Source organism: Ananas comosus, unplaced genomic scaffold, assembly GCF_001540865.1.
Source record: "Ananas comosus cultivar F153 unplaced genomic scaffold, ASM154086v1, whole genome shotgun sequence".
In the NCBI taxonomy this organism is placed as follows: domain Eukaryota; kingdom Viridiplantae; phylum Streptophyta; class Magnoliopsida; order Poales; family Bromeliaceae; genus Ananas; species Ananas comosus.
Window position 1 is genome coordinate 10,903 of NW_017893345.1, and position 16,723 is coordinate 27,625.

Consider the following 16,723-nt stretch of genomic DNA (forward strand, 5'->3'; position numbering starts at 1 on the left):
TTGGTCACTAGAGAGGCAGCCCTGCTTGCTGCTCGGATAGCCGCTTGTTATCCGCAGGCGTACTCGGGGATAGTCCAGCTCGACATCCCTAGGAGATTGATATGTGAGCCTTGCTTGTGAACCACGAGTTCACCTTGAGATTGGGTTACCCATTGAGCCATACCCATTGTTGTTGTTCATGATAGCTTGCTTCCATAGTTGTTGTTGTTGATCATAGTTGCCTTTGGCTTACCGGCTGATTGGGTGGTCTAGAGAATAGCCCTATTGATGAACCTAGTGGTATGGTAGTTAACCTTCACTAGACTTACCTTGATAGCGAGCATAGTCGCTTGGTAGTTGGTTTAGCGGATTTGCCTATATACAGTGAGTGGGTATACTATTCCTTCACCTATGAGATTTGAGTACCTATTGAGTCATACTCATTATTGTTGTTCATAATAGCTTGCTTCCATAATTGTTGTTATTCACCTCCTAGATTTGAGATCTTAGGCAAGTTAGCCTAGCGGATTGGGTAATAACATGAATAGCATAAGAGTATTGCATTCATACCTTGATTAGACATAGTGCATTGCATAACTATGTTGTTGTTGTATTTATTTCACTGTTGAAGCATATTAGCATGATAGTAGATTGTTGCTAGATGATGCTCCATGCATACTTTGCATTTGATGGCATAGTAGATATAGTAGTAGTATTTCCATATATCTTTCTATCTATCTATCTGTGCCAGCTTGGACCTAGTGGGAAGATCGGCGGAGTCGGCGGCCGAACCCACTGGGAACTATATTTATATAGTTCTCACCCCGTGTGGTTGGTATAGTACAGCATGAGGAGCGGACCGGCAGATGATCGCAGCAGGCTAGCGCCCTACGTGCTAGTTGCGTAGATGCTTCTCGTATTGCAGTTAGTTGTCACCCTATGACTACTTGAGTAGATGAGCTATAGGTAGGCTGTTTTGAGAAAATGTGAATTAAGTTTATACTTTGGATGAATGTACGCTAAGTTGTAAATTAAATGTATTATCGAGTGAATAGTTTAATAGAATAGTTACAGTATTCTCTTTATATTTCACTTGTATGTTTACCTACTGTGACGCCTGCTCTTTATTGTTCAGCACTCGTTTGTGCTTTAGTCGTTTGTTGTATGATTGTGTATCGTATTCAGTGTTTTCCTGGGAACTTGTTGTACACGAATCTCGTCATTTGAAGGCCCTTGGCAGAAGGGAGAACTCTGTCCGTTCGGCCGGTCCGCCGCGCGCCGAACATGCCAAATCGTAGCGGCCGGGGCGTGTGGCTGACCAGTTGTGGTTCAAGAGCGAGTTAGAGAGCAAGACAATAGAGAGAGTCTAGGACTGACCTACGGAGAACACCTAGGACAGGTGAACCTACATTATAGTGGCGTGAGGCGACGTGAACAATCTATACGGTGGCGGAGTGAGGATCGATTGATCAAGTTTTGTAAAACCTCTAAGAGGATACGTTAAGAGGTAGATTCAGGTGTGGTATTCTCAGCCAAGTGTGTTTATGTTGCGCGCGACAACATAAAACTGATTGATGAGAATAGACGCCCTTGTGTGACTTTCGCCCGATTGAGTGCGTTGTTTCGCTATTGAGGCGAAGTTAATGGGATAGGTGATTGGTTGGTGCCGGCTGGTTGCTGACATTAGACCAAACACAGACTCGTGTTAGAGCGATTGTTAGTTGCCGAGTACGGCACGTGGGCCTAATAGAACCTCGAAATGAGGTGGCGAGTTGTGCTTGTGTTGTCGGTGTGCATAGGCAGATTGCCTGATGCTGGACTTCGTGTGAGACCTGTAGCGGACATAGAGGCTCGAGTGTAGTATCGTGAAGTGCGGTTTCGATTCAGCCGGGAGTGAGTTGGCAAGTAGCACTTCAGCGCTAAGTGTGAAGCGAGGCCATGATACTACCGTAGGTGGTGGCTGCACTAGGTGCCTAGAAGCGTTAGAGTGCTGTAGGCTCTGAGAGCAATGTGTGTAGGACGACGTTGGCCTGGGGTAGTGTTGGGGACGACCGTGCATTGGACCCTTATTAGGACTGTGGAGCCTGAGCCCATTGGGCAGGCACAGTCAGCTGTGAGTGACAGCGCCCCGATACCTACGGGTAGGGCAGAGAGTTTTGGTCAGGACGGTAGTCCGAGCTTAGATCTGGGAGCGTGGAATGCCACGTGTTAGATCGTGAGATTGATGACACCGAGTGTGTAGTGACCCAACCCGAGGACTTGACGTGGTTTGGAGTCTTGGTTGCTCCTGGTTGGAGTGTGTGCGAATTCTCCAATGAGAGTGTCGCCCGATGATGATTGGGTCTACGAAGCGAACGAGAGGCGCTATGCGTAGTTGCGACAGGTTGGGCTGTAAGCCTACGTAGGACTGGTGACCTATGGTTCACCAATGAGATCGAGGTAAACGGTAGGCGGGTGGCCTTATCGACGAGTTTAAGCTTGAATTCACGAACAGGAGTTCGTATGAATTCGTTGCAAGAGCGATGTTAGTCGTGGCTGTAGTATCAAAGGATAAGGAGAGAAAGTAAAGTGGTCTCTGGGAGACACTTGAGTAATGAATAGCCACGTGAGGATTGAAGCTTGAGGAAATTGCTCTTCTATGGATTGAGATTCGAGATGTGCTGAGTGGGCTATCTCGTGATGGAACAAGGATCTAGTCGAGGATTGAAGCACTCGCGATTGGTCGATGCATCAACGAAATTGCCTCTGAGCAATGCCGGTGATCGAATCGGAGTGAAATTTCTCGATTGGGTGTATAATGCAAAGAGCAGTTCCTTACATGGTGGTAATACACTTTTGGACTTGCACATAACAAATGTGAGCATATCCAGTCTCACATCCTCCGAGGTGGGCCTTTGAACAGTCCAATAAGTGAAAGGCCACTCCGAGGTGGGAAAGTGCATTGGAATTTTCGATTGCTCGATAAACCGAGTTGGAGTATCGATTGGGTTGAAGTGAGTTAGTTTCGAGGACGAAACTCTTTTAAGGAGGGGAGAATGTAAGGTACCGGACTTCTAAAATCATGAGGTTACGGTGTCCATTTGGTTGGAGAGCCATTTGAATGGTTCCGGTAAGGTTGCGGTGTAATGTAATATACCGGATTTAAATATAATAAATAAAAATAAATAAAAATAGTATGAGATACTATTTTTATTGGATTTGGAGAAGTGAAATATGAGTTAGAAATGACTTGTGCTGAAATCGGAATGAAAACAGAAGATTTAGAATTTTCTGTGAGAGACGGGACAGGTAAATTAGCAGAAAATGCACAGTCTCAGAAAATTATGAAAATTGGAGGATAAGTCAGAAATATTTTTATGAGGCTAGATTTGAGGTTTCATATTTTTCTGACACCCGTAGAGTGAGAAATAAAATCCGAAAGCTATCTGATAAAGATTGCAGTTCGGCACAGTTTTTGGTGACCAAACGGGGTCGAAGCTGGAAACTTAAGATATATTCTTACTCAGTACGTTAAACCGAGACTACCTGTCAAATTTGAGCGCAAACGGACATTCAGAAGGGTTCCGACGGAACTTATCAGATTTGAGGGACTAAACTGAAAAGTGGAATAGTTGAGGGGGCTGCTTGTGGAAAAGAGCATTGCTCTTCTTCTCCTCCCTCAACCTGCGTACACAACCAGCACACACACACACACACAACACACGCATGGAGGGGAAAAGAGAGAAATCTCTTTCTCTCTCTAGATTTCTCCCGAAGAGAGAGGATTTTGGTGGAGGTTGATGCTCAAGGATGGATTTTCATCTTCTCCAACTTCTTCCTCTCCATTGGAGCATGCTTTGAAGGTAAGCTTCAAAACCCTTTAATGGTATCTCTTTGTAGTTTGGGTTTTAAGCTTCAAGAATGGATTTAGAGTTATTCTAGCATGCTAAATAGATGATTATTGCTAGAATCTAGGATCAATTTAGTGATTTATTGCCTAGTTGTAACCTAGGGCTCTAAAGTGCAAGTTTTGCTACTAGTAGGGTTTGATCTCATTTAACCCTCTGTAAACCTAATTGATAGGTCACTGAACGCGTTGGAAGCGACGGTTCGGCGNTTGCTTGGGTTTTAAGCTCTAGAAACGAATTAGTAGCTTTCCTAGATGCTAAGTAGATGATTTATGCTTAGATCCTAAGTTCTAATGGTGGATTTTTACCTATTGCAACATAGAGCTCCAAAATGAGGGCTTTAATGGTAGATCTCTAAAGATAGGTCTAAATGCTTTGGAAATGGTTTTAGTGGAACCCATTGATGCCTAATAGATGGTTAATGCTTGAATCATAGAGCAATTTAATGATTTCTTGCATAGTTGTAAACCTAGGGCTCAAAATGCTAACTTTCAAAATATGAGGGTTTGATCTCTTTTAACCCTCTGTTTACCTAATTGCTAGGTCTACGAACGCGTTGGAAGCGACGGTTCGGCGATTCGTTGAGCCGGTACAAAGATATTAAAGAAACGGACGTTAGGCTTCGTTTCCGCCTGGAGGGCCGAGGCGACGTCGTAAAATCCTGAAAACGGATTTGAAGCATCGTACCAAGAAACCGAAGACCTTTAATTTTCAGATTGCGGATCGGAGGTCGTTTGGTGGTCGCGCGCGGATTGGGTCAAGCCGAGCGGCGTGCGCCGCGGGAGGCCGATTGCAAGTGACGACAAGCAATCGGAACGCGATAAAAGGTGGGGGAGTGCCATCCCGAAGTCATCGGGCTTCTTCCTATGTCTTAGTATTTATCCGTTCACATGTAGCATATTGTATGTTGCTATGCATTATAGGATGACAATACATGCATTCCTAATCCTTATATGATGTTTATGATCAATATAGTATTATGATATGGATATATGATGTGATGGACATAAGGATTATGAGGTGACATTGGTAAACCTATGATGCTAAATGAAAGAAGAACCTAGTGTTGTGTTTAAAGACATAGTTTACAAGTGGCATTGAACTCATTGTGCTAAAAACACATATGACTTGAACTAGTAATGGATTGGTTGTTGTACTAGAAACTCTAGTAACATTGATCAAGTTGCATATTGGGATATTGCATTATAGGGTACTAGTTGGCAATTGTTACATGTCATGGCATGCTAGTGAGAGTGTAGTGTTACTTGATTAATACTTGTACCTAGTATGCATGAGATTGGGACTTAGTGTGGTGAAACCCTATAAGGGCATGATTAATGTGGGTTAAACTTGTTGAGTGCATTAATCGATTAAGTTGCATATTGTATTTATTGCACTTAGGTGCTAGATGATTATGGTCATTGCTCATATTTGCATGCTAGTAGCTATACATCTTGATGATTGTTCCATGATCTAGTATGCATGATGATTACATGATGAAAACCCTACAATGAGAACCTAGACCCTATATGTGAGATGATTAATGCTTATATTGCTAAAGAACTAGTATGATGTAACTAGTGTTGAAATGAGTCTAAATGACGAGTGGCATCTAGTTTAGAAAACTATGATGAGTGGCATGTGATTGTTGATAACCTTGACATGAGAACCTTAGTGTAGTTGAAACACTATGAGATTGGGTACAAGAACACCTTGATTCCATGATGAGATTACCCTTAGAGGGTAGGTTGCTGTTGCTCGTGAGATGATCACGCTTACATTGCCTGTCTGCGCTTGGTGGGGTCGCTCCCCCCAGGTTGTGCGCTCCGGAGTTTGGTCACTAGAGAGGCAGCCGTGCTCGCTGCTCGGATAGCCGCTTGTTATCCGCAGGCGTACTCGGGGATAGTCCAGCTCGACATCCCTAGGAGATTGATATGTGAGCCTTGCTTGTGAACCACGAGTTCACCTTGAGATTGGGTTACCTATTGAGCCATACCCATTATTGTTGTTCATGATAGCTTGCTTCCATAGTTGTTGTTGTTGTTGTTCATAGTAGCTTACTAGTGTTCATAGTAGCTTACTTATTGCTCATGCCTTCATGATATACTATTCCTTCACCTATGAGATTTGAGTACCTATTGAGTCATACTCATTATTGTTGTTCATGATAGCTTGTTTCCATAGTTGTTGTTGTTGTTCACCTTTGAGATATGAGTCGAGTAGACCAGAATGAGGTAGCTTTTCACCTACTAGATTTGAGATCTTAGGCAAAGTAGCCTAGCGGATTGGGTAATAACATGAATAGCATAAGAGTATTGCATTCATACCATGATTAGACATAGTGCATTGCATAACTATGTTATAGTTGTATTCATTTCACTGTTGAGGCATATTAGCATGATAGTAGATTGTTGCTAGATGATGTTCCATGCATACTTTGCATTTGATGGCATAGTAGATATAGTAGTAGTATTTCCATATATCTTTCTATCTATCTATCTGTGCCAGCTTGGACCTAGTGGGAAGATCGGCGGAGTCGGCGGCCGAACCCACTGGGAACTATATTTATATAGTTCTCACCCCGTGTGGTTTTGGGGTACAGGTACACATGAGAGCGGATCGACAGAGGATCGCAGTTTGGGCTTAGCGCCCTAGTGCTAGTTGATAGTTTACTCTCCTATTTTGCATTAGAGTTACCCTATACATGTATTGAGAGTAGATGATGTATAGGATGTGAGGTATTTTGAGATAAATGTAAACTAATGTTTATCTTTTGAAGAATGTAAGCTTATGTTCATAGTTTGGAAAAGAATGCAAGTTGTAATTAAATGTATCGAGTTGAATGGTTGTAATAGAATAGTTAAGTATCTCTCTTTTGTTTCACTTGTATGTCTTCTACTTGTGACGCTTGCTCTTGTAATGTTCAGCACTGTTTGTGCTCTCGCTGTTGTCGCATGATCATGTATGTATTCAAGTTGATTTCCTGGGGACTTGTTGTACATGATCTCGTTGTTTAGCCTTGGGCGGACAGGGGAGACTGTCCGTTCGGCGTCCGTTCGCCGCGCCCGAACCGTGCCAAATCGGTAGCGGCCTCGGGGCGGGGACGTGACAAGTTTCGTGAAGTAAGTCGGAGTCTTGAAGGATCGAAGCGGATTGATGAAGATTGAAGAATTCAAAATTTTGAAGATTTTGGAAAATTGCTCACAATGTGAATCACGACGTAAAGGTAGAGTTTTACTTTATGTTATGGTGATTCATACTTAGTTATAGGCATTAGAATCATAAACTCAAAGTTTAATGGATTAGAAAGTGCCTCGGAACGTTGAAAATCCGAAACAATGCAAAATCTGAAAAAATGCATTGTGTACCGGTACAGCAAGTGCCACGTACCGGTACAGCCATCAACATTGGCAATGTATTTTTGTTCCGTCATTATGTACCGGTGACAGCCTTTCGTGTACCGGTACACAGTGTAAAATCGTGAAAACTTTATAATCCTACTCCGTTTTGATTCTAAAGTCTATAAATAAGCTATAGGGGTTCTCTAACTGATCAAGCATCATAAGAATACATGTTTGAGAAACCCTAGAGGCTCGGATTTCATTCTAAACCTATTTTCTACAAATTAGCCTCTTTAGATCAAATCGAGATATCGTTTCGCATTCTCTATATTTCGATTTGATCTCCGCTTCGCTTGGAGTTCTATTCCCTGGTTTCTACTATACTCCTAAGCGAAGGATCACCATAATCATGATGCTCTTCATGAACGGCGTCGTGGATTCGGCGTGAACGAAGGCTGTTCGTGAATTCGGATCGTGGGCTCGTGGATTCGAGTGGCGTCGTGGATTCGACGTGATTGAAGCTTCGTGGATTCGAAGTGGAGGCGTTCGTGGATTCGGACGTGAGGGCGTGGACAACCCGAAAGATTGCGCGAAGATTCATAGGAGGTTAAGAGAGGTTGAGTCCGTGGTGTCGGTAATCACCTTGTAATCTTTTCTCTTAGTGAATTATTTTTTCACGTGTTGGTCCCGTGGGTTTTTCTCCAAGTTGGAGTTTTCCCACGTAAATCTCGGTGTGCTTTTTATTTTCCGCATTTATTTTTATTGCATCGAGATTTGTGATTTTTGGCCTTTCACCTATTCACCCCCCTCTAGGTGATAGATACAATCTAGATAGATCTTTGGGCTCCTCAAAACTTTCAGTGCTGATCGCACTGGCGTGATCCGTTCGCAAATCTGACGGACGGATCTGCGGATAATGCGCGTTGTTTGTGGAGGGGTCTTAGATGGCAAAACGGTATTCTTGCGAAAAGTGCGACATTTTATGTACTGTTCTGCGTGAAACCGGATTGGGAGGTGTGTTCCCGCGTTTTACACGCACTGTGAGGGACTCAGTATTAATACTGAGGTTTGGTGTGAGGGAAGCCGTCGCGCAGCCGCCATCTTCCTCCCTCTCTATCTCTCTCTCTTCTCTCGGTTGAGAGGAAGCTCGAGGCTGAAACGCCTCCAGGCTTTTCCCCAGAGTCATCCCGGAGCCCCGGCGTCCCTCCCCGCCGACCGTCGTCGCCTCTGCGCGCCACCGCTGCCGCTGCTACATCCTGCAACTAGCTTGGCCGAGCTCAGGCCGAGCAGACTGTGCGGCCTCACCCTCGCGTCGCCGCCGCCCTCGGCCACTCCTGTGGAACCCCTCCGACCTCAAGCGGTCAGTCGCCGCCGCCCCGAGCTGCCCTGAGCGCCGTCGCGCAACCGCAGCAACTTGCTGCCAAGCTGCTGCAGGTACGGTCGAGCCTCGCAGTGCCGGGCTCCCTGCCGCCGGTCGTCGTCCCAGACCTTCCCTTTCGGTCCCAAAGGGACCCCGCAGTGCCCCTCCAGCCACCCCGACCCTCGCCGTGGCCGGAGAAGCTCGCTGAGCCCGAGCTTCTTCCTTGCGGGCTTGGCTTGCTCCGCCGATGCCGCCGCCGCACCTCGCCGCCGTCCAAGGTGAGCACCGTACTCCTCCCATCCCCCGCACCCGCCTCTGGCCCGCGCGTACCTCGCCGTGCCGCCGGAAGCCGGCCGAAGCAAGCTTGCTCCGGCCAAGCCCGAAATAGGGCTATTCCTCGGCGGTTTGCTGTTCCGAGCAACCCGAGCCTCCCCGATCTCTGTGGAAGGGAGCACGATGATCATGCCAAATTTCTGATCGTCGTGCTCACCTTACATTCTGTCGAGGAGACTCTGTTCCATTGTTTTGGCCGTGTCGACCCTGTGGAGCCTTTTTGGCTGCTGTTGCGGGTTTGCGCGCATTTTTTCGGTGATCCGAAGCTGTTCCAATGCCTCCGAAGGTGAGCACGGTGATCGTTGGTCACTGCTGATCACAGTGCTCACCTCACTTTGGATCAACGGATTCGGGTTAGTTCTGTTCGGCGTGATTTTCGCCGACTGCGCGCTGTTTGCAGAAGTTTCGAGTTGCTCCCGCGCCTCCCACAGTGAGCCATTGTGCTCCGGACCATGAGCACGGCCTTCGGTATGTCGAGACCTGTCAGTACACGTCTCGGCAGACCTTGGAAGTCCTCGGTTTGCGTGAATAAGCCACTTGATCGTCCAATTTATATAAAATAATAGGATTTTATGTAAATAGAGGGACTTTTGCCCAATTAGGCACCTAGTGGCTACTGTGGGCAATGTGTATGCTTGTGTGGTGACCTCTGGACTGATTGTCCATGATCTGATAGCCTTCGCGGAAATCGAGAAGTCGATTTCGGTGCGTTTTTCGGCGAAATTAGCCGAAAGAACGCGGTTTCAGTTTGGATTTCTTCCGACGTGGTTTGTTTATCCTGTGTATTGTCGCTGAGCCTTGTTGGCTGGTCACCATCGTCATTTTGTGGGTTCGGTGATGATGGGTGAGCGACGGTGGGTTCAGGTGTCGAAATAGACGCTTCCGGGAACCCGTATTCGTACAATTATCCGGCGATAATTGTGTAGTGGTGTTATCTTGTGTTTCCTGCCAAGACATCCAAACAAGAGTGTTTTATGGCAGCGGGTGACTCGTGACACGAGTCGGTGAGTTTCGGGACACTTAGTGGGTCCCGACGGCATCCCGACGTGGTTTTCGGGACTTCCGGTAAGTTATGGTGATCGATTTTGGGAAACCGATTCGGGGACTTGTGTGGGGGTTTGTGAGTTGTGTACTTCAGGTTAGTGGTTTGGATACTGACTTAGTGGATCTTCTTAGGTCCGGTAGACTCCGTGCACACTCAGTGTTCCGACGCGACAGTGACAGGTGGGTGCTTCGAGCTAGTAGTCGGTGAGATCGTTTCACCCTTCCTCTGTTCTTTCATATCAATATCGTAGTCTCTACATGTCAGTTGATTGTTTATCGTTTCTTTATCGTATCTCTTTGATTGCATTTGGATAGTTGTGGATAGACATGTAGAGCAGGTTGCATATATATTGTATCTCTGTGGACCTTGGGTCCAGGCAACACATCGACTCCTTATCGTGTGTTTCGATCTGGTTGATCGTGGTTTGACGTTGTACGCCTTTGTACCTGGCTTCGGCCAAGGCACTGGTCTCTTTTTGTCGGTTTTCGTTTTGAGCATATCAGCATGATTTAGTCACAGCACTGTGTATTCTATACACTAGGTTGGTTTGGCCACCAACCAAGGGGTGTACGTATCCAGATAGGTCATCGATGACGCATGAATAAGTTGGCAGTGTCTACTCTGTGACAGGCAACGCTTGAGGTCTGTGGACCAATATAGCAGCATCAGATTGGGTTTGATTTTGGACCATTTACCCTTGAGGCATCCGTTTAGTTGAGTTTTTGTTACTGTAGTAGTTTCGTTCTTGCTAAGTTATTATCCTGTTTCTATTACTACTGTAGTTGCTCTTATATCATGTTCATATCTGTTATAGCTACTGTAGTTTGTTTTCGTATATCAACATCTACACTTGTTTGTCTATCTCCTTTGGTTTTCGTGATTACGGCTTGCCTTCGTGGCTCTGTCGTACCCACTAGGAAACCATGGTTGCGGTTTCTCACACCCATTCCCCCCAGGTGACATGGACGAGGAGTTGGATTTTGGGCTCGATGGGAGGACGATCTAACTAGTCTGGTATAGCAACTGTCACCCTGATTACTTTCATTTCGGCACTTAGTAGTTTTAATAATAAATAGTTCAGTTAGATGATCATATTGATGTTTGAATATTTGTGAATTAGTTTTAGTGGATGATTTACTATGATGCACGAGATTGGAGTTTTCAGATCTGTGGATTTTGGTTCTCGTATTTATAGATTTACGCATCGTGGTTTTCTACCCCTCGAGGTAGCTGGTTTTTAAAATAGAGTTTCCATGTGGAAAATAATTTTAAAAAGGTTTTCGAATCGTTTTCATGGATGATTGAATTAGAATTTAAAAATAAAGCTTCCGGGTGGGGAGCACTTTTAAATATGATGATTGTTGTACTGTGCATTGCATCATCCAGCGCCTAAGGAGTGTTTAGAGGCATGCATCATCTCTAAGGATTGCTAGCTGTATGCAAATACATAGCATGAATTATTTGTTAATTGGTAAATGTAAACTGTGGTTGTGATCCTGTTGATGTTGTTGGCACGCCGTGCAAATACAAAGGAGACTCTGTCCAAGTGGATGGAAGAACTTTGTATTTGTGGCAGGTTTGTACGTCACTTGGGCAAGGTTGAAAAAAATAAAAAATAAAAAATAAATACGGCACGTTTTCCGCAACTCTGATTTCAAAATGGTAATGAATTTTAAAAAGGCTTTTAAAATTGGCCCCGGGGTGTGACATCTAATTTTAATGTCATCTCTATATCCATCTTCACCATAAGAAAATAATAAAGGATACTGCATTGGAAGATAAGATGGATGTAGTTCATGTATTCGTTATAATAAGCCAGTTTGAGTTTCGACTACAATATCTGTTTCAACAGTGTTCTTTTCAATATCTCCAACAATAAGAGCCGCCACTTCAGATGAGGTTGGAAGATTGTATCTTCTTCCATCAGTTCCTCTTTTTCTTAATAGCCTCAATTTTAAGTCTTGATACTCTTCTACCACAAATCTATCTCTTACCATTCTGAATGATTTGGCTAAACAATTGCATTCATCTAGCATACTTTTGAGCTCGTTAACAATTGTGGTGTCAAACTCATCAGAACTTCTACTTGAACTGCAAAATCATTTTAAAAAATCACTATCAGGATTATACAAAACATGCATGCTTTTCATATTATTTATAACTAAACAACATAATTTCATATTATAGAGATGATACTTTCATATCTTATGGCACTTATTCTATTTAAAACTTCATTTTCTGCATCATAAACGTAGAGCTGCGCAAATCTCGGACGCGAGCCTTGAGTTGGAAGCAAACTTCCAATTATATGACAATTTTGGCCATGTAGTTTAAATACGTATGGCCCCCCTCCCTGATTTATTGTAGAGTCAATTTTTCCTCCCATTGACGTAAATGAGAACATCATATTGTAAGATCTGATCTTTTTTAAAAAGTGATTGCTTCTGGAGTCTCTGTTATGCAATAAATTATTGAGTGTAGAAGGTGGATCTTTGAGCAATGGCAGTTCAACTTTTCCTTGCACGCAACATAGAGAATATCTCGGCCTAGTTAATCTCGTCCTTCTCTAACCTTTCTTCATACCAGAACAATGCACCGCAAAATTCACATGCATAAGTAGGATCTCCCAAATTCCAATAATCTAATAACATGTCAAGTATAAAAATACATTACACATGGGGCAATGTTGGGAAGTACCTTCTTTTATATATGAAGCATTAGAGCAATAACGTTTAGAAACTATGGACCAGACCCGTAGGGAAAAAGTTAAGTTAATACCTGTTGCATCCAAATTGTACTGTGACTCTTCTTCATCAACATCAACATCAATATCTATAATTTTAAAATAACTTGAAATTATAAAATGAATACAATAATTAAAGTTTGAAAATATATTTTGATAAAAATGAAAATTTAAAATTGAACTGCAATAGAAAAAAATTGTAACCAATAAATACATAAATAAGTCTTTATACTAATCACATGATTATTTAAATAATGTATAAACTTATTTATCTATCGTAAAGAACATGAAATTTTTATGTGCTTGTGTCAGCAAAAAATATACTCATGTAATTTAATGTACACGATTTTTTTTCTTATCATTAGAAAAAATTTGAAGATTGAGAATAAGTGAAATGATTGTTTGTTTGTTCTTTTTTTGCTTTTTGGCAAAAAGTGAGTGAATATAAATAATAAGAAACCAATATTATAAGAGTTAGTTATAGTTAATAGATTCTCACATGCTGCATGCTTTTGGATCTTAACGCACTTTTCACTCATAATTAAACTTCTCTTCAATCTCGCATTCTTTTTCTGCATATAATCGATAGAGGAACTTACAAAAAAATAGTATCCAACAAAAAAATGACACCAATCTTTTTTTTTGAAAGTAAATCATATAAAAAAATATGTGAAAAATAATCATTCACTTACATCATAATTATAACAGTACTTGATCTTAAAAATCAAATATAACATCAAATACACAATAAAGAATGGGTCCTAACATCAAACATCAAATACTTCAATTACTAAATCTCAATGGTATATGTTCACCACTGTATATCCATTTTGTGTATTGAAAATTAATATAGGTAAAAAGACATAACTTTATCACTATGCCACCCTATTTTAAGAAAGATTAAACTAAATATAAAATAATTATCTACATAATAAATCTAGGGTTGTATAATTTTGAATATAATTTGAAGATGATAACTTTATCATTATCCAAGAAAATACCTTCGTCAACAATGTGGTTGGCACAGAATCCAAGATGATTAGGACCTCTAGTATTAGCACCATCTTTTAGATCTTTGTCAAGCATTGAGAATTCCACATCCTTATTAGCATTCCATGAAAGTGACTCTAATACGTTTTTATCTTGAATGATATGCTTTCCAACTCGGATTTGGGGAGGGAAATATGTGTTTGAGGTATTCACATAATCTGGATGAATGATGGATGAAAAAGAAGAGTAGGTAATTGATGTCCTTTCGAAATGATGGGTAGATCGTTTATCACCATTAGAAAAGCAAAGCACAGAATTAGCTGAAAGACAAAATCATATAAGTAAGCATTTTGCAGCAGTAACCATAGTAATTATATCCAAACTAACGAATAAAGATACTCACAATTTGAAATATCACTCGGAGGAGTTCTTGACACGCTAATATTGCTCACCATATGGCTCAAATTACTCTCAAGATTTTGAGAACCATTAGAATTCGAGATAGGCACTAGAATTAGATCTTGAACAAAGAAAGGTAGATAAAAATGTCAACTTAAGTGGAGAAAAAGAATTATATTGGTTGTAAATAAAAGTCAATAAATAGTAAAGTATACATAAAAGAAACCAAAACTTATCAAGAGCTTACTTTCACATGGATATGAGGTTTTCATTTTCTTTCCACGCATGATCATTGCCCTTCTAATCCTTGCTTGNAACAAGATCTATACTCTTGATCTTGATTACAAGACCCCTATCATCATTTTTTAAAGAGTATTCATTTTCTGTCGTTCATTTTTGTGTCTACTTGATGGATAAGAGAACAATATCGAAAATATATGAAATTTGATTTTTAAACACTTCAAGTGGTATAGATTGTGTTCAACGGTGCTGATCGTCGATTTGGAGACTCCATCATCGAAAACAAATGGGTGGCAACGGAGCCCGTTTGCTATCGATAGTATTCCAGCTCAACTCTATCTATACTATATATAAAAGCGTATAGGAATTCTGACAATGACAGACGGAATCCAAAAGGGAATAAAATAATATTCCTTATGAATGGTTATGATTAATTTGTTAAAAGTATCTCAAATAAAAATGAACAGTTATGAGGAATTCCGACAATGACAGACGGAATCCAAAATGAATAAAATAATATTCCCTATGAATGGTTATGATTAATTTGTTAAAAATATCTCAAATAAAAATGAGCGATTATGATCAATCTATTAAATCTTTACTATATATAAAAATCTATTCTCTAAAAATGGTTATGATCAATTTGTTAAAAAAATATCCCAAATAAGAATAGTAATAATCAATCTATTAAAAAATAGCATTCCTATCCATCTACAAATTCAATCCTACAAACGATTATAATCAATTTGTTAAAAAATATTTCAAATAAAAACAAACGGTTATGATCAATTTGTTAAAAAATAGCATTCATATTTATCTATTGATTTGAAATAAATTGTAATAATTGTTACGTGCATTTGCATGTACACTCATATATATATATATATAATTGTGATCCATGTAGCAGATGTCCTTTTAAATATAAGTGGAAGGAGTTATGCACTTACTAAGAATATAAATACACACACACATACACACACAATTATATATATATATATATGAGTGTACATGCAAATGCACGTAATAATTATTTAAATTTATTTAAACTCAATACAAATTTTTAAATCATATTTATTCAAAAGTTTAGAATAAAATATTTTTTAATTTTATATGTTATATTTGAAAGATATGAATCCCGATGATCTAAAAGGTAAATAACACCTAGAGGGGGGGTGAATAGGTGTAAAACGGCAAAAACAAAAACTCTCGATGCAAATAAAAGAGATGGCGAAAAATAAAAACAGCACACCGAGATTTTAACGTGGGAAAACTCCAATCCGCAGTGAAAAATCCACGGGACCGATCACGCGAAGAAAATCCACTAAGAAAACTTGAGTACAAGTGATTTAACCAAAATACATAACTCAATTTACCGAATTCCCGTTGTTGATGGTCTTCGCCGGTCCTCGATCGATAGGAATCCTCCAATCGACATCGCCGCAACTCCTTGCTGCGTCAACGCCTCAACTCCTCGAAGCGTCCACCGAATCCTTAGCTTAACGCGAGATCCACGTGCCGAACCTCCTTCCGGAGCTTGTATAATCGATGATTTGTGGTGATTAACACTTAGAATACCATAAGCAATGAGGGTTCACCTTCTAATCAAACATCTACTTGATTCTCGAAGAATATCTCGAGTTAAAATTGAAGAATCAAGTCGATCGTTGATTATATGAAACTTGTTATATGAATAAAATTATAAGAATGTGAAAACAAGTTTCTAGGGTTTTAGAACAGTAGAAATTCAAAGCCTTAACCCATATGATGACCCCCATGGCTTATTTATAGGTTTTGAAGACTTAGAAGTAGACTAGGATTGCAAAAAGTCTATTTTAAAAACTGGTGTCGTCCTCAAGGACCGGTCCTCTCGAGGAGACCGGTCTTTGGGAGACCGGTCCCTCGAGTGAGAGACCGGTCCCTCGCTGCGTGACAGAAAACACAACGTTTGGGAACCGGTCTCTCATGCCAGAGACCGGTCCCTCGCTGCGTGACAGAAAATCCCATGTTCGGGAATCGGTCTCTCTTTCCAGAGACCGGTTGCCTCAACATCCCACGCAGTGAGGACCCTTGGGGATCGATCTCTCAACTCTGGGACCAGTCCCAGAACACTGAAAGTTCAGTTTAAGTGTTTTAAAGCAATCTAAGTCTTCTGAACTTATTGTAATTAGATAAATTCACCACAAATGATCTATTCTTCATACCTGAGGTGCCAAGCTTTCCAAATGAGTCTTTGCTCTTCAAATTGAATCTTCTCTTCAAACTACCGCGATCAACTCTTCAAGACTCCATTCGATTTTACGAAATCCGCCAACCTAGAAAATCCTTAACAATCTCCCCCTTTGGCGATTTCGTGACAAAACATATTACAATGCTCGTACACAACTCAGAAACAATAAAAAGAATATC

At 41.3% G+C, this 16,723-nt stretch overlaps 1 protein-coding gene and 1 long non-coding RNA gene across 6 annotated transcripts; one reads left to right on the forward strand and one right to left on the reverse strand.

Annotated features, from left to right (window-relative positions):
- The first annotated feature begins 4,633 nt into the window (after positions 1-4,633).
- Positions 4,634-6,735, forward strand: LOC109705732. The gene is made up of 2 exons (XR_002214856.1): positions 4,634-4,693; positions 6,469-6,735. It is a non-coding gene; the product is annotated as an uncharacterized LOC109705732 (long non-coding RNA).
- A 4,956-nt stretch (positions 6,736-11,691) lies between these two features.
- Positions 11,692-14,394, reverse strand: LOC109705728. 5 transcript variants are annotated; one of them, XM_020226495.1, is made up of 6 exons: positions 14,325-14,394; positions 14,082-14,198; positions 13,690-13,998; positions 13,188-13,283; positions 12,724-12,777; positions 11,692-12,036 (listed from the first exon to the last, which is right to left on the reverse strand). In XM_020226495.1, exons 1-6 carry the CDS (start codon positions 14,368-14,370, stop codon positions 11,975-11,977), a joined length of 684 nt encoding a protein of 227 aa, XP_020082084.1. In that variant the 5' UTR covers positions 14,371-14,394; the 3' UTR covers positions 11,692-11,974. The 5 variants fall into 5 exon arrangements, with proteins under 5 accessions (XP_020082084.1, XP_020082088.1, XP_020082087.1 ...); XM_020226498.1 differs by lacking the exon at positions 11,692-12,036 and adding an exon at positions 12,303-12,586 and having other exon boundaries at positions 13,690-13,896; XM_020226494.1 differs by lacking the exon at positions 11,692-12,036 and adding an exon at positions 12,303-12,586.
- Positions 14,395-16,723: the final 2,329 nt, after the last annotated feature.